Raw genomic sequence first — 18,973 nt, 5'->3', positions numbered from 1 at the left:
GAAAGCTTCTGTGTCCTGTCTCAATGAATACCGCCTTGTTGCACTCACACCCACCATCATGAACTGCTTCGAGCGGCTCGTCATAAGACACATCAAGACCTTCTCACTGGACCCACTGCTTATCGTTCAAACCGCACGATGGATGACGCCATCTCCACCGCACTCCACCTGGAACTGACACACCCGGACAAGAAGGACACTTACGTCAGAATGCTGTACATGGATATCAGTTCAGCATTTAATACAATCATCCCCAGCACCTGATCGGGAAGCTGAGCCTATTGGGCCTGAACACCTCCCTCTGTAACTGGATCCTTTCTGACAGAAAGACCCCAGGCAGTGCGGATCGGGAACTCTACCTCCAGCACCACCACACTGAGCACTGGGGCATACAGTCAGCGTACAGAGAGGAAGTGCAGAGGCCACAAGACCCTACAGCAAGACCCTATCAGACCGCAAGACCCTACAGCGGATAGTGAGGACAGCTGAGAAGATCATCGGGGTCTCTCTCCCCTCCATCAAAGACATCTATACCACACGCTGTATACGCAAAGCCACCAGAATTGTAGCTGACCGAACACACCCCTTACACTCACTCTTCACGTTCCTGCCATCTGAAAAAAGGTACCGAAGCATTCAGGCACTCACATCCAGACTATGTAACAGTTTTTACCCACAAGCCATTCGTCTCCTCAACACAAAGGGACTGATAGGCATACATACACACACACACACACACACACACACTAAATCATTTAGACGAACTAAATATAATCAGGACTGAACACATGCACAATCACCCTGATCTACAACCATCTCACAATTGTTCATACCTACCTTACTGAACTGTAACGTTTACGTTGTTGTGTAGTTCTTTGTTTGCACATTTGCATGTGCACTTTGTTGTCTGTTGCCCATTGTTGTCTCTTTTTTGTATAGAAATAAATAGTTTTTAGGTTAACTTAAAAATGTGTTGTTAATTTATGTTGTGTTGTTAATTTATATTGTTGCATGTTTGTAGCACTTTGGTCCTGGAGGAAAGTTGTTTCGTTTGACTGTGTACTGAACTATATATGGTTGAAATGACAATAAAAGCCTACTTGACTTGACTTGAAAAATCAAACATATCTTCCTGGTTTAGGCAGAAAAATATCATCTGCATAATTTATCAGTCATCAAATGTTTAATAAAAATGGATTTTACTGTACATTTTATTAGCACTCACATCTCATTAACCATCACTTTGAGTTATGAGTGGATACCGTCCAGTATCCAGTAAATTTTTATTTAGTCTAGGTTTGAAGGATTCAATTAATTTTACTTTGATATATTGAGCAAACATCTACAAATGTTCTTGACGGAACTTGCATAAGAAATAACAACAACAACAAAAATAATAATTGTAGTTGTAGTGCCTGCTTTTTTTACTTTTTTCAATTATCATACCTTGTAGCAAAAACACCAGGTTTGTTTTCATTACCAATGAATAGAACTGCACTCACCTTAGAAATAGCCATCCATCATCCAAACAATGCTTCATAGGATCTAGGTGACTGAAGTACTCAACTGTATCTAAACACTCCCTTAATCACTGTGGGTCTCCAAGAATGTAGCACCCAATTCCGCCAAAACATAAAAGTAGCATATTGCTGTATATTATAAATAAAATGCTGGAAAAATTACTATCTGAAAACAAATAGAAAGTAAAACTCACAGAGACTCAGACTCATGTCACCACACAATAATATTTTATTCTTATTATGGGTAAGAAGAGAAACTTAAATGACCATGGTGTTACATGAAATTAAATAATTTTATGCACATAGATATTTTTGTGATTGGTTACATGTAGAACAAGATGTTCATACTTATTGATAAATAAAAAAAAATCCATAAATCATCAACAGTTGAGACGAAAATACATCAGGAAACACAACAAGCTTAATTTAAAAGAAACAGGTGGTCCTAACTAATTATCCACACAAACGTGTGCATTCAAAGTACAGTGCTGTGAAAAAAGTTTTTTTAGTCGCCTAGTCGAAGTCTGGAAAAGTCCAGACTTAATTCCATTTGGAATCCTTGTACGCTAATTTGCGGGAATATGTATTAGTTTGCACACTAAACTAATTATATTTGGTGTTTACTTGTTTTTTTATGTCTCAAATAAAAAATATTCTGATATTAACAATTTTTTTATTTACTTTAAAAAAAAATAGTTACTTAAATGATATAGGACAGTGAGGGAGTCAAACTGTAATGTGTTTGATTTTAATGCCACTTTAACTTCGTGTTCATTATATTATGTCAAAAGTGGAAATTACTACTGGGTCCTCATTTGTGTCAGAATTTAATAATAAATTTTGTGATAAAGAATAAAGCTTTTTTTGTTTTAGTGCCCTTCTGATGACCACAGCTATAACACATAATGCTACAAAACAGACTGTTACAATAATAGCAGGTAGATTTAGGCCTTGATTAAAAATAGGTGATGTAGGACTTTGGACATAATTGTTTGCTTGTGAAAAGTTTAATACCTCAGACTTTGTTGCATTTGACTGAACAGCAAAGAAACCCATGGTGTCATTTTTTATTGTACTGTTGAAAGAATGTTTTTCAGCTGAGACAGTTTCTTGAGGTTGTGCCTCTTCTTGAGTAAATGCCGTTGTGTTGACTAAATTGCTGCCCCTGGAGTTGTTCCGAAACATCTCTAAATCCGTATTCCATTTGATTTCGTAGGACTGGGCTTAAGAGAAAATGCAATAGGAATATTAGCAATTATTAAAAATATTAAATATTAAAAAATATTTAAACAGAGTAAGTTCTATGCATAAGTTGGTATGCACAATAAAATATGAATAAGGAAATTTCAATATTATAATGAGAAATACTTAGTATAACAGTTTTCCGTACATACATTTATTTATATGTATTAAATCTATTTCACACTCATGGATTAAATAGATACCATAAAACTAGCATAGAGGAGACTTGGAGATAAAAGGTAAAACTTGTCTTACACATTAAACCTTTTGCCTCTCTTATTTGAGTTTCTCTCTCTCTCTTGCACGCGCACACACACACACACACACACACACACACATATATATATATATATATATATATATGTATATATTATGTATACATATATATATATATATATATATACATATTGCCAATGACACTCGTGTGAGCGCATACTAACAGAATCGCTGCTGTAAAGTAAAAATAAAACAAATAAACCTGCACTTTACCTTTAAAAAGAATCGTGACAGAGCAGTGTTTTAATTAGAGAGAAAGGAAGAGAGAAAGAGAGAGAGTGCGATTGTGAAGGTGGGGGGGGGGGGGCTGAAGAGGCACTTGCAAACCGCGTTACCCGCAAACCGAGGTTCCAGTGTACTGCCATACCATTGGTTGGAGAACTTTTGCGTAACCTGGTTATTGTCTGAGACATCATTCCAGACACTAGCCAATCTGCTTGCATGTGGGATGTTATAAAGGTAGGGGGAGAGTCTTTCCTCTCACACAGAGCACCCGCCCCCTTTTGTTGCGTACCTGAGTTCCGCTTTTGCCACAGGTAAGAATGCTATATGCTATAGTATATTATATACTATACTCCAAATGAACTTCTTCTCTGCAGCAGAGGCAGAGGTCTTGCCTTCTTTATGAGGGTCAGATTCATCATGGTGCTTGATGGGTTTTGCAAATACACTTGACAATACTGCTTTTGCGAGAACTATTCCAGAAAGGCTGAGCTCTGTGTCTTAAAATAAATGAGTGTTGTTGTTACATAATAACCTATGCAATTTCATTATGTTATTTCATAGTTTTGCCCTGCTACAGTATCTTAATCACATTCTGTTGAAAAATATGTTTAAATTCTAAATTCAGTTTAAATCAGAATCACAATATATGGCAAAATATCGTCCAGCCCTAATGACAAACTGACAAGGTGTATTTTTGTTAAAATAGAAACTAACTACAACACAGGTTTATATGTTAACTAGCTTCAGTACTGCACCTGTCATCCATGGTTCTAAAGTTGAGAAATAGTTCACGCTCAACATTACCTGATGAGCTTTAATGTAGTCAGTAATATTATTTCAGGTTGAAGCCTATGTACATGCCTGTCTGTCTTTCTGTACAGCAGGACTCTCTGTCTAACTTATTAATACAAGGAAATCAAATTTTGTAAGGTTGAGTATCTGATGCCTTGTTTACATTAAGTTGTTACACACCCTGTTCAGTAATAGGAGAGTGAATCACACATGAGAAATCAAAAAAAGTAGATTGGATAAAGATTTTTGTCTTTAAAAATATCCAGCATTTTACAATTCATTTATACTACTTCAGTGCTGTTATTTTAGCAGTGGAAATATTAACTTACCCCAGAAAAAATGTTTAGATCGATCTTTAGTGTTGTAACCACCGAGTTAATTCTATAATTTACTGCTTACAAAATGTGTTACAGCACATTTCAAAACACAAGCCACAATCTGAAAATATCTTTGTGTGAGTATGAGAGAGAGACAGAGTGAAATGTACAGTATTATAATTATTTGGAGAAGTATACAAATACAGAGTGAAACATATTCAATATGTATAAGACTCACTTGTTCTATGATCAGAAGCCTCACCATGACCTTGGACATATTTTGTTGCTTGAGCAATGTTTGATACCTCAGACTTTGCTAACTCTTGGTCCATCGACTGAACAGCAAAAAAAAGCAGAGTGCCATTTTTTATTGTACTGTCAAGCCAGAAAGAGTGTTGCTCAGCTGATCCTGACACCTGAGGCCGAAGTGCTGCAGTGTTGACTAAATTAGTGCTCTTTAAGTTGTTTTGAAGCATCTTGAAATCTTCACTCCATCTGATTTCATAGGAATGGGCTTGAGAGAAAATGTACAAGAATATTAAGGGATTATATATATATATATATATATATATATATACTGAGTAAACATGTTTACCTGTATATACAATAAATATATGTACAGCATAGGGTGAAAATTTTGTCAGAGCGTAGCAATAATCAACATGGTGAAACTTTTAAGAATATATTTACTTTATTTACGTTATAAAGTATTTAAGTTATTTACGAACTGTTACATTTTCAGCATTTTGTAATAGTTCACAAATCTGACTATAACAGACATTTTGTTTGTATAAAAATAAAAAAAAATGTACTAAAACAATCGGTTTATGTAAAACTCACCTGTTCCCTGATCACAATCACCACCAGGAGCCGTCCAGCTGAGAAACACAGTGTCCTGATGGATTGCCGCAACCATATCTACAATCTTGTTTGGAGGGAAGTTTGAAGGTGCATCTGCTTCCACCACAAAACTGACCCCAGTTACTACTCTCCTGAAGCTGTCAATGCTCCCTGTCTGCACTTGTACTGGGGGCTTAGGAGGACTTAATTCCACTTTACCTGGAAAGAGGACATAAATGTGGTTATACAAACTCAGAGACGATGATGTCATAGCTATGACATCATCGTGGTGATGTCATGCACTTGAGCCCTAACCATTACATATTTAAATAATCTTCAGAGATGGGGACAAAGACTTGAAGTGACTTGAAAAGGAGGGAGTGAAAAGATGCATACAGGAGGAAGCTGGAAAATAATCTCCAGGTGAACAGTGTGAGTGATGTGTGGACTGTTATAAGGAGTATTGCCGGTTTTAAGGGAAAGATGGACAGACTGAGGGAGACCTGATCTAAGTCAATTAGCTGAAACTTTTCAACAGTTTAGTATGGTTTCCCAACTGCCCCCTCTGCTCCCTCCTTCAGACATCACCCCCGCCCCGCACAGTCTTCACAACTGCTTCCCTCACATACCTCCCCAGTAACTAACAATAAAAAGTCACACTCTTTCGAGACACTAACCACCACAATAAACTTTACAGCTTCACCACCACACCAAACATCTGTTCCACCTAGTCCAGCAACAATGATGTGTCCTCCCCCCCCCCCCCCCCCCCCCCATCTCTGTTTCAAGACGTCAGGTGAAGGGGCGGCTGGGGATACTGAATCAAAACAAGGCTGGTATCAGCCCCAGAGTTCTGAAGGCCTGTGCTAACCAGCTACTATGTGGGATTTTACAGCACCTGTTTAACCTATGTCTCTAAGAATCTTAAACTGAGAATCATGCTTTTTGCACTGCAGGGGACAGTACTCTCTCCTTTTTACATCATACACTTTAAAGTTCTAGAACAACAAGAATACAGAGGCCTGATTTGAGAATTGGTGTGAGAGGAACCATCTCGTCCCGAATGTGACTAAGACCAAGGGGATGGTCATGCCACAAGGGAGGACCAAGTATACCCCGAGCATAGACCACATTCTGGGTGAGGAGGTGGAGATTGTGGAGGACTACAGATACCTTGAAGTTCACACTGACAGCAGTTTGGACTGGAAATGCAACACAGATACTGTCTACAGACTTTACTTCTTGAGGAAACTCAGGTCTTTTAATGTCTGCAGCAAAATGTTGCAGATTTCTTATGTCTGTTGTGGCAAGTGCAATATTCTTTTCTTCCATCTGCTGGGGCAGCAGAATCAGAATCAGTGACTCAAAAAAAAAAAAAAAAACTCAACAAACTCATCAAAAAGGCTATCTTAATACTGGGCACTCCCCTGGAATGTTTGAAGCTTGTAGTGGAAAGCAGGGTGTTACATAATCTGTTAACCATTATGGAGAACACCTCACATCCCCTCCACAACCTACTGAATAAGCAACAGAGCACTTTGAGTAAGAGAATGCTTCAACTCAGCTATGACAAAGAACGCTACAGGAAGTCTTTTCTGCCACCTGCAATTAGACTTTACAATAACTCTGCTCTGTGTCAAGAGAGGGATCTCCTTCTGACAGCACAATAAATAGGCTCATATACATTTTGTCTTCATTGCACTACAGTCACATACTTCATTCACTGCATCCTCCCTTTTATTAGTATTTGCTGGTTCATTTTTTTCATTACTACTTGCTGGTGCACCATTACAGTTTTGTTTCCACTTGTATATACAGTCATCATGCTCATTAGATATGCTTATTGCTATCTTTTTTAATACATGAATATGGCTTTTCATCAAGGACATTTTAATATATAATTAAAATTTATGATAAAGCATTAGTGGTGGGCATTTAAAACTTAAATATACTGTGTTCAACTGTATTTGATTAAAGGAAGTTAATGTTAATAGATTTTTCAGTCTTAGGCCCTGTGGCCCCTTCATGATGTTAGATTTTGGGAATACGTTGCAGAATATAGCATAAATACTGCAAGTTAGAGTATTTACTTCAGTGGTTTGACAGCAAATCGTGATAAAATTCATTTTCAAATTTCTTTTTTTTAATTTCTAATTCATTTATAAAATAAATTCTCATAGATAAGGTTGTTTATAAGAAAGTGTAGTTGAAAAAATATTAAAACTTAAACTTGTGTTTTGAGCATCACTTCTTTTTGCCACATGATCAGTGAAATGAAGATACTTCTTGTGTAACACATCAACTGCTGTGAGTGGCTTGAACGTGTTCAAATGATTTCTGGTGCGTGTTAAACCATAAAAACGATATATGAGGCAGGACATTATGCGATTTGGAGGTTCTTTAAACAGTGGTGATACTGAACAAAACGATAGTGTAGTTTAAGCACTGTGGTGAGGCATAGAAATAATATAAAAAAAATGAAATACCTGGTGGTTTGTGTACAAAAAGCATGAGATTCACATGTTTGTAAATGTGTGGGAAGCTTAGAGAGGATTTATACCTGTTCTATAATAGGGAGCCGTCATGTACTGAGATGAATATAAAACTAAAGTTTGTACTGTTTATAATGTTTTGCATGGTCTGAAAAATTTTGTATGCACCAAAACTAAATTTTTTCCCCCCTTGATCTAATTTGATGTGACCACTTTGTGTTTAACCGCGGTGAAGTTGGTTTGACTTTGGACGTTGGATATTCGAGCTCCGGGCTCCAGATTCCAATTTGTAGCAAAGATTCTAAAAGCTAAAAGTCCGGCGAAAGCACCTCGCCTGCTGCGCGAGTTAGGGACCATCTGCAAATAACTGTCCGACTGAAATACGGATAATATTAATATTATAAACATTCATATTTAAAATAAGTAAATAAATGTTGTTAGTGTCAATGTGATGCATGGTGGTGAATAATGACTTTGCATATTATCACTTTGCATATTTATTAATATTTTATTAATATTTTTTATAAGGGCAGATGAACTAGCCCTGGTTGCTATTAAAGAAGATTTTTTATTTTTTTCAGATTCTGACTGAATAATAATAGTAGACAATACTTACTACCAACAATATATCCAGGGACATACAGAGCACTGCTGTGTTTGTGCAGATAAAAATGGACTCCTTCATGTTGACTTTCCACTCTCACTTTTAGACTGTATCTTCCACGTTTAAATTTTGTGAAGTATCTGGAATAGACGCCATCATCTTTGAAAACATCGGCTCCTGTAAAATATATATCCTGGATAAATGTTTTGTATTATTTAATAATTTGTCCCGAAATTATTATTTTTTATGGATGTTTTAAAGGTTTTACCTGCCCCATTATCAAGAAGCTGCAGTTTTTCTGAGTTTCCAGTATCTGACATCAGAGTTGCCCAAACACTGACCCCCAACACAGGTACATAGTTCTGTCTGACTTCAGCGAACACGAGCATGGGTTTGGTGCTGTTATTATGCTGATGTCTCATTTTGATTGTAACTCTGACTGGAGAAACATCTTTAAAAGCTGCCTGACTCATTACTGTTAAACTAATTTGTTGAGCAGCTGTTTCTCTGTTGAGGAAGCTGAATTTCCAACCCCCAGGCTGCCAATAGAATAATGTGCATTAAGTTATTGCCTATTTTACATTATTCCTCTTTTCTTTATTTTCTATTTTGTTGTTTCTTTTATTAGTTATTGTAGTACTTTTTTATTTCAAGTAACAGAAAAAAAGTTTACCTCTGCAGTCCCTGGAACAGTTAAAGTGATTGTGTTAGCAGTGTCAGTGGTGTTTCTCTGGTCATAAACCAAACCACTCAGTGACTGTATGTGCACCGTAGGTGCATTTCTTTCATAAATTAATGTAAAAGTGGTGTGTTTTCCTGCAGCCTGGTCAATGGGAACTGTTCCATTGAACCAATCTGTTAAAATCTTTCCAGTGCTTTCATGCTGTTCGGAAAGGGGGAAAAAATGTAAAAACTCTAACGTGCAATATTGAGAATTCTCACATTGAATGTGTATAACTAACCTGAACTGGCTGTGTAATGGGATTTCCATCAAACAGTGTCATTGAAAAAAAGGCATCCATAAGCTCGTTGGAACATATAGTTTCATTGGCTATTCTAAAGTCTCCCTCTGTTAAAAAAAAAAAAAAGTTTCTGTTTTTCAGAATGCAGCCAAACAACAGTTGTAGAGTGTTAATCAATGCATATTGGTGTTTATTGTGTACTGGGCTTAGAGCTGACCTTTAAACTGTGGAATGCTAAAACAAACTTAGTAATATTAAATAATATTACACTTATAAAATCTTACCTGTTTGATCCGCCATGGTTTTCAGTACATTGTCTGCCTTTGGGCCGAATGCTATAGTGTGAATGATTGCACCACTTTGAACAGCTTCCTGGAAACAATCCTGAACATTATCACCTGCTTCCCCGTCCGTCAGAAAGATAATTTCATCTCCTATTGTTTTACCATCATCCATTTTAAGAGCCTGAAATGTTAAAGAAATTGTCATTAATCTTGGCAGACACATTTTAGATCAGTAAATCTGATTTTGATCACAGACTAAATCATTGCAAATCATGAGGTTTTTATATCTGTGTCTCACCTCAAAGCCTTTTCTGAGTCCTTTACAGATTTGTGTACCTCCACTTGCAGTTTCTGGCAACTTGTTAACTAGACTGTCTCTTGAAGCCTGTCCATTTATTAAAGTCAAAGGACTTAGTATTTGAGCGTCACTACTAAACGTCACAAGAACCACAAACTGCTGTTCATCAACGATGTGTTTCAAGAAATGTGTAGCAGCTCGCTGTTGTAGATTTATTCTTTGACCCTTTAAACACACACCCACCCACACACACACACACACACCAATCACATATTAACCATTTTCTAAAAAACATATTGCTCTTAATGATTTGATAAAGATTTGATGGAGTTTGAGACTTATTTAGATATTCAGTTTATATCTGAAGTTATTTGTCTTACACCCAGTGATTTTACATACACTCATGCTTCCTGAGACATCAAGGACGAGACAGACGACCCGATGTCCCCTCTGTATGACTTTGAATTCTGGAGCTGGTGGTGCAGAGGGCAGAGGCTTTAGGTTGTGAAGGGTATCTTTATCTACCGAGTCCTGAAAAATGACTGTTCTTGTTGCTTTGGCACACTTCTTATTTTGCTCATAGGGGGCTTCAAAGTTGTGCTCCTCTTCTTGACAAAATGTTATTTTCTGCAAAAAAAATAAATGTCTTTGACACCAAGGCTGAAGACATCACAGATTGGCAGCAAAAAGTGCTAAACTACATTTTCTGACTTATTTATTTTAACAAATTATTGTTTTGACACTTGAACTCTTTCATTTGAAAACCACTACATAACTATAAGGCCTCTGGTTCCTCTAATAATGTTTCTCCACCTCGTCTGTTTAAAGAGGTTTTTCTAACCATAGCCCAGTATTATTAACAGCAGTTTGATAAATGGTACTGTCCCAGATGGTTTTAAGCATGCCGTGGTACAGCCATTGATTAAGAAGCCTGGTCTTGACATTTCTGTCCTCTCAAATTTTAGGCCAATCTCAAAACTTCCTCTTATTTCAAAGATTTTAGAAAAAGTTGGTTTAGCTAAATGTGTTCTTAGATGAACATAAAATTTTCGAGGTGTTCCAGTCAGGTTTTAAAACCAAACATAGTACGGGGACTGCACTATTAAAAGTTTTTTTCTTTTAGTCACAGACTCTGGCCAGTGTGTCATCTTGGTTCTGCTCGACCTAACTGCGGCCTTTGACACAGTGGACCATGACAATCTTCTGTCTTGACTAAAAGATTGTGTGGGAATCCAGGGCAGTGCGTTAGAGTGGTTTAGATCATATCTGACAGGGAGAAGTTTTAGTGTCCATGTGGGGTCTGCTAAGTCCTCTGCTGCCCCTCTCACTTGTGGAGTGGCCCAAGGCTCTATTTTGGCCCCACTCCTCTTCTCCTTATACCTCCTTCCTCTCTTATGCGGACGATTCACAAATTTACATGCCCTTAAAACAAAAGGAAATTCATTCTGTTCGACAACTTTTAGACTGTGTTGAGGAAATTAAACCCTGGCTGTCAGCAAATTTGTTACATTTTAATGATACAAAGACAGAGGTCATACTGTTTGGGCCTAGTGATGCCTCTGTTGCTGATGTAGACTTGGGTGCTTTGACACAATATCAAAAGTCCATTGTAACAAATCTTGGTGTAAAATTGAAGTCAAATTTGAAACTTGATGCTTAGATTAGTGCAGTTGTTAAAACAAGCTTTTTTCAACTGAGACAAACAACTTGGCCAAAGCCAAACCATTCCGTTCTCGGCATCATTTTGAGATTTTAACTCATGCTTTCATTACGAATCGCTTAGATTATTGCAAAGCACTTTATTATGGGATCAGCCAGGCGTCACTTGCACGATTACAGCTCGTACAGAATGCTGCTTTTAACTGGTACTAAAAAAATGTGAGCATATTACTCCGATTTTAAAGTCATTGCACTGGCTCCCGATTCGTTTTCGTATTGATTTTAAAATTCTCTCATTTGTTTTTAAATCTCTACATGGTCTCGCCCCTCAGTATGTGTTAGACATGCTCCAGGCCTACTGCCCTGCTCGCTCTCTTAGATCAGCTGCTCAGTCTCGTTTGGTTGTCCCCAAAACACTGAAACACTCAGGGGGGACCGTTCCTTTTCTGTCACCAGTCCTAAATTATGGAATGATCTGCCGTTGCATCTTAGACAAATTAAATATTTTATGGTCATCACTTAAAACACATCTTTTTAGGCTTGCTTTCAACTCAGTTTGATTTGTTGACTGATATTCCTGTGTTTTATTAAACTGACGCTTATTTCATTTGCGATGTAACCTATTCTTGTTAGGCGGTGTACAGCACTACAGACCGTCCTTGTTGTTTTTTTTAAAGTGCTTTATAAATAAAGTTTGATTGATTGATTGATTGATTGATTGATTGATTGAAAGCTACTTCCTGAGCAAAACAGTGGCTGCACTCTGTGGTTTGTTCATGTGTCCTGTGGACCAGGACACTGTGATCTGCAATGGTGGGAGGTAACTGAATACATTTACTTTGTTACTGTACAGTACTTAAGTACATATTTTACATGTCCGTACTTTATTTAGGCGGTTTTACCAAAGCTTATTACTTTTACTCTACTAAATCCTACACTAAATGTCTGTACTGCTGCTTAACTACATTTCTGCATGGCATTGTGATACGTATGTTGTGTAGTGATAAAGTGTTGTGTATTATGCATAATATCATGACTTGCAGTACACACAAACGGTACATGCCTACTTTTTTTTTATTATTTTTTTTTAATTAAAACTCAACCAACATATTACTAACTTCTAAAGTCCAGAGCAGTTTAGATTTTTTTGTTTGTTTGTTTAGCTGTTTTTAAATAAACATATACAGGGCTCAGGCCTGAACAATATAGTGACTAAATACTATTGATTACTTAAATGAACACAAACACAATGACAATCTGATTTATCCAATGTTTTAAAACTGTAATAGATTGTGATAGCTTGTGATATATTTTGTAAGTTGCGCTTTTTAACACCCTTGTGACTTAAACTAAATATGCAAAACTTTTTCTTATTCTATGTTCTATCTTATATCTTATGTTCTATAAGTTACTCATAACTTATGTTTCTTAGCTCATAACTCCACACCTACAGTATATAAACATAAAATGTGTTTCACCTACTGTTTATCAACTTCTGTACTTACAGACTTTCTGCTTTGCATGTACATTATTGCAACATCTGCATTTCGCACCTTATCTGGAATGAATTCACAGCTGGTTGTGGGATTTCCAGCTTCATTAATTTGGCAAGGTTGAAGACCCTGACGTATAATTTCATACCACTCCCCAAAAATCTTATCAGAACACCTGAAAAATAAATAAATAATATTTTTATTTTACTTTTTACTACTTTTTGAATAAATAAATTTAATTAGTTACTTAATTAATCATTATTAACAGCAATTGTGCAACTTTACACACATTAATTTATGGCCTTTAGAAAAAGCAAATAATAAAACCTTGTTGGTTGAATCCGACCACCAGACATGTAAAAGGGCTCTTTCGTATTATATTCATTAAATACCCCCCATCTGAGGTGAGCCCATTCATGCAAAAACACCTTCCCTGAAAGAAAAAATATGTATTTATAATGTCAAATCTTGATGTAGAACAAAATGACCAGACATTCCAACGTACCCACTGCCTCATAGTTGACTGCACATGCAATTATATTTTGAATTAAAAATGTCTTTAAAAATGTTAGCCTTTACCTCTAGGTCCATATTGTTTGATAAAATCATTGTTTAACAAGAAGTCTGGGGTAAAATGAATGTATTCAGCCTCGTTTCCACAACCCTGAATCTGATGAGTGTACGGCTCATCACCAAAATGAGGATGTGGGATGTCAATTCTTATTCTGCCCTAAAAATAAAATACATATTTACATTCATACTGTTTAAAAACAAAACTCCACAACATAGTATATAGTACAGTAACACTGAATCAAGATTGTACCTTGTCAAAGGATTCTGTTCTTGCTCTCTCATACTTTCCTGTCATCCAGTTTGGAGGTACTAGTATTTTCACCTCCTTGATGAACAGCTTGTGGTCTAAAGCTTCAAACAGATATTCTGATCCACTGATTAACATTTCCTATGGAGGTAGTGGAAATTGATGCATGTATAAAAATTTATTTATTAAATAATTATTTACTGAACCATTCATTGAATATGTAGCTACACTATTTCTTATCGTCTATCTTTCTGATGATAAATGGCATTACTAACCACAAAGTTGAGCTTCATCCCTTTATTATTTAATTTTTTTTCTATAAATAAGTTCCATGCAACCACAGATAGGGGGCACCCTTTTGTTAAAGCTCTCTTACAATAACTGTATGGGAAGAATACAGCAGTCAGATGCACAGGTAGACTTCACGTGGTGCTCAAGCAGCATGAACTTTTGCCTTCTGACTTTTATCTTTAATTATTTTTATATTGTATATTTAAAAAAATAGCCTTTACCATTTAATTATTTTTTTTTTTTAAAAACCTGGTTACAATAACAACTGTATTTGATTTATAGTAGTGTGATATAACATCAGCCCCTGCTCCTCCCCCATCGACTTGCATGGCACAGTAACCAAAGCATGCAGATTCATCCCGAACATCTCCCAGGTAACAATACTATGCATTAAGCCACAGCCGAATGTTAAATAATAATGACAGAGTGTAATAATGGTGCAGGAGTGTCTACACCTGTTTCACTTACATGAAAAATGAACATACAATTGCATGGAAAAAAAATAATGCGAAATACTACTGGGAAGTACAGTCATGACTGATTTTATATTGATTTATTATTATATTATATTTAATATTATATATTATTTACTTATTTTAAAAGTAAAATGTTCATTAAGCAGACTCAAAAATTAAATATAATGAAGGCGTTTTACTTGTGTCATCACCTTTGGGTCAAAGGTATGTGTGTGTAAGGTCTGGGTCATTTTTAGCAGATGAAAAGCTAGCTGGCTAGTGAGAGCAAAACATTAATGAGAAAAAGAAACAAATGACATTAACAAACGTTTTCAAACCATATGAAAACCCTATTTCCTAAAACCCTGTTCTAAACCATTATAACAATTATAAACGGGATATTCTATGAGACTGATTACCTTATAAGTCTAATGAAATGAGACTAATTTACATTTACAGTGGAGGACTTGTATTTCTCTACAAAGCACATGGATTATTGCTCAATTTCAATAAATAAAAGTGAATAAATTCCACTTTTTTCTCTTTACACCCTAAAAACTTGTCTAAAAACCTAATTTGTTATTAGCTATAATTTATACTTTGAAACACATTTTTTTGTCTATGTGTCCAGGCTTTTGGCCAAGGCGTATATTGTGTTATGTAATTCCATATTATAGAAGGAACACATACAATCAATCAACTTATAATATTTGCAATAAAATATATAAACTCCTAAAATATTTAAATCAGAAATTATTAAATACCTTGATTTGATTGAGAAGTTCTTCATTCTCTGGCACAGCAGGGCTGATGACTACAAGAACATCAGTGTACCCGTTTTCATCCAATCCGATGGATGTAACAGGTCCCAGTGCACTGAGAAACAGCAACAGTACAGGAAGAGTCATGACCGCAGAACAGAGAGTAAGGATTGTTGGGTGTTATATTTATGTAGTGCACCACCCCTGTGAATCATACTGTAGTGTGATCACAAACAGGATAAGTTTTTGAGATCATGTGTTTTTTTTTTAACTTTCATTTCATTAATTTGATGCATTGTAGACACATTAAATTAATATATTGGAAAAAGGAAAATGAGAAAAAAAAAGAAGAAGAAAAAAAATATATACACTACCGTTTAAAACACTTTCTAACTCCATATTGGTTTCAAATTTTATTTCTTTCTACATTGTAAAGGAATGCTGGAGGCGTCCATAAAAAAGCATTAATCTCCTTTGAACAGTTGATATTGAGATGTTTCTGCTACTTATGCTCTGTAAGGACTACATACCGGCTTTAATTTGATTAGGAGATTATACGAGAATATATCCATGGATGTAAAGAAAGAAATATAGTACAAGACAGACCAGTTTTCAAATGTAAACAAAAAATGTACGCTGATTTGCAAAAAAATAGATCAGTGCCACACTTTCTTGCAAAATTCGTAACTGTGGGAGTAGTAAGTCTGTTTTTGCTGATTGTTATTTAAAAAATATATATTTATTAAACCTTTGTTGGAATAATGAAAATAAGATGGTCTGATTTTAGAACAAAAATTCTGTTATAAAAAAACAAAAATCAATATTTTTACGTTTGCCAATACAAAATCTTTTGATTCCACATGTTTATTTCCTCCACAGACGGTTAAGCTTTCTATTTTCATGTTCATGTAATGATATTACAGTTGTACTCATTTGTCAAATGTGTACTTGATGGCACAAATATTATGTGGTATATGTGATAGCAAGGAAGTGCATGAAACAGGGAAATAACATTCAAATTAATAACATTGGTATTGGTGTTAATGCATGATTGATATGATGATGACAGTTGGATTCAAGCCTTGATTTAAAATGAATGGGGATATGGGATTTTTGGTTATGGATCTGGAAAATACTTTTTGCATGATCAACGATTGATACCTCAGAGTTTGCCTACTGTTGGTCCATTGAGTAAGTAATAAAGAAAAGTAAGATGCCATTTTAAGTTTTAATATTAGGTTGGAAAGAAGTATTGCATTTATTAAATAAACACATACTGTATGAAACCATATATTGAGTTATGTGGTAAACAAAAAAGTGTTATATACTGTACACACTGCCCAGCCAAAAAAAAAAAATTGGTCACATTGGTTGGTTCCCTTTTTACACTGGAAAAAAGTCAGTTTGGACTCATCAAATCACATAAACTTTTTTATTCTATTTCTATATAGTCCCACCTTCGTCTTACCAAACAAATTGAGGCCTTTTTTATTAGTCTTACTAACAAGTGGCTTTCTTATGTGTTCACCTTACATTGTGTGTGTATGGAAATGCTCTCGCTTTCACTGTTAAACATACTGTATCTATAGTTTTTACCATGCAACAAACACTTTAAGTGATCTTTATTCATCATTTTTCCCCGACCACATTTCTTCCGCAAAATCCTTGCAGGTGTAATAATGTGTTAAAGTGTTCTCTTGGTGAAGTTTTTTTTTGTTTTTTTTGTTTCAGACAGTACATATATTAAGTAAAATTGTATTGTTTTGTTTTATAGAAAGCAACTTAAAATAATACAATTTTTGAGTAAAGAGGATTAACCGTAGCAAAATAAATTGCATAATCAAGATGTGAGGGGTATCAAAGATTTATATCAGAAATACTGTGTACTGTGCTTTTTAGCACATTTAAATCAGCACACTTTTGGTGAATACAATGGCATTAATTTTGTACAAAAAGAACCAAATGGCAATTAGATATAGACAGTTGTCACATAAGCAGAGGGTTGTTAAGTGGCTTCTGCATCAGTTTGAAATTAAAAACAATGATGTTAACTTTAGATAGATTCACCACAGGAAGGTGTCAGTATTATCCAAATCTTATCCAAAGTTATAATAAAAAGGTTTTCCCTCTTTGAGCTAAAGGTAAGAATCATAAAGTGTGCATGTACCACATACTTCAAACAGATTAGTGTCTGTAATTGGGCCCTATTTATTTATTTATTTATTAGTCAATTACAGGTGAAACATGATGATACTGATTAAAGGGGTCATACGGTCCTACATGCACTTTTTCAGAACTTTTACATGCAGAGATCATAAGCATTTCAAGGAGCATGTACTGAAATAGGTTGCTGAGAACAGAGCTAGTTTTTACCAGGTAAAAATAATGTTTGTTTACACAACCATTGAGAATTTTAAATTAAAGTATATTACAAAATTTTCATTAAGATCCTAAAGAATCATATTAACATTTAATGAAAAATGGGACTGGATGACCCCTTTAATAAGCAAAAGTTTGTCTAATGCTCTAAGCGTACGTGTCCAGACAGGGGCGGACTGGGACCAAAAAGTGGCCCTGGACTTCCTGGCAAGACAAACAACCTAAATCTATAACGACAATATTTTTAAAAGAATGGCAATAAAACTGAACAGGTAAGCTGAAATAAAAACAGTTAGCATTATTAGCTTTATCCATATGCATAAAAAAAAAAATTGCAATAGGATGGTTTCCGTCATTTTTTATATATTTGTGTACTGACTGGGCTGGCCCACATTGGCCAGCAGCCCACTGGGAAAACTCCCGGTGCTCCAGATGGTCAGTCCACCATTGTGTTTAGACACATACAGTATCAGTTGGCACACACCTACTAGGTTACCAAGAAACTTGAAACAGAAAGGCACATGAAAGGTTGCAGGAAACACCGGAACTAACACAGAATCTCCAAAACCCTTTCCATGTAAAATGTTTATTATTGTTAATTCCACATAGAATACAGTACCATAGAAATTGAGGAAGGGGATTTTTTTTTTTTTGCGGAGGGTGATTGAAACGGTGTGAACACGCATGTGTGCTTCCTTTTAGTAATCCATCTAGGAAAATTATGCAGTCCAACATTCTAGCTTTTATCAAAGACAAGTTAATTAAGAAAAAGCTCTCTTGCTACAGAAAATTAGTCTCTTCAAATAAAAAAATCCAGCTGGGATGTAAATCAACACTAGTTAAAGATCTGCTGTCTTTTTGGAGACTAGGGTTTTAAATAATGGTATAGATGAGCTAGACCTAGTTATGAAATTCAGAGTGGAAGGTTTTGACTGTGCTGTTTTGAAAATATAATGTTTTATTTGTGGTGGAACAGGACATCTAATCTGTATATGTCCTAAAAAGCCAAATTTGAAAGTGGGAACAAATATGCACACTGAGCAGGATGGACCTCAGGATACTGCAGCTGAGTCTGGGAGTGATGGGCCTGATGTACCTCCTCCCACCTGTGGGCCTGTATACTGTAGCTGACCCTTCTGCAGTTGTGCCTGTGGCTGTACCCTACTCCATGGTGGAGCCTGCCATGATCGAATCTCTTGAGGTTGTTAAGTAACAGTGAAAAAGATGGAAATGCAGATATTCAGATGGAAGCAAAATCACTTT

At 35.7% G+C, this 18,973-nt stretch overlaps 1 protein-coding gene across 1 annotated transcript; it reads right to left on the bottom strand.

The window, feature by feature from the left end:
- Window positions 1–1,783: 1,783 nt before the first annotated feature.
- Window positions 1,784–15,478, bottom strand: LOC128532818 (calcium-activated chloride channel regulator 1-like). Its single transcript, XM_053506920.1, has 15 exons — window positions 15,335–15,478; window positions 13,828–13,965; window positions 13,584–13,734; window positions 13,332–13,437; window positions 13,065–13,179; window positions 10,252–10,479; window positions 9,853–10,077; window positions 9,555–9,735; window positions 9,271–9,377; window positions 8,982–9,191; window positions 8,577–8,847; window positions 8,321–8,485; window positions 5,213–5,431; window positions 4,611–4,886; window positions 1,784–2,743 (listed from the first exon to the last, which is right to left on the bottom strand). Exons 1-15 carry the CDS (start codon window positions 15,476–15,478, stop codon window positions 2,295–2,297), a joined length of 2,985 nt encoding a protein of 994 aa, XP_053362895.1. The 3' UTR covers window positions 1,784–2,294.
- Between the last annotated feature and the right edge of the window lie 3,495 nt (window positions 15,479–18,973).

This window comes from Clarias gariepinus, chromosome 11 (genome assembly GCF_024256425.1).
Source record: "Clarias gariepinus isolate MV-2021 ecotype Netherlands chromosome 11, CGAR_prim_01v2, whole genome shotgun sequence".
NCBI lineage: Eukaryota > Metazoa > Chordata > Actinopteri > Siluriformes > Clariidae > Clarias > Clarias gariepinus.
The sequence above is the reverse complement of the archived record's forward strand: the minus strand, read 5'-3'. Positions and strand labels throughout refer to the sequence as shown.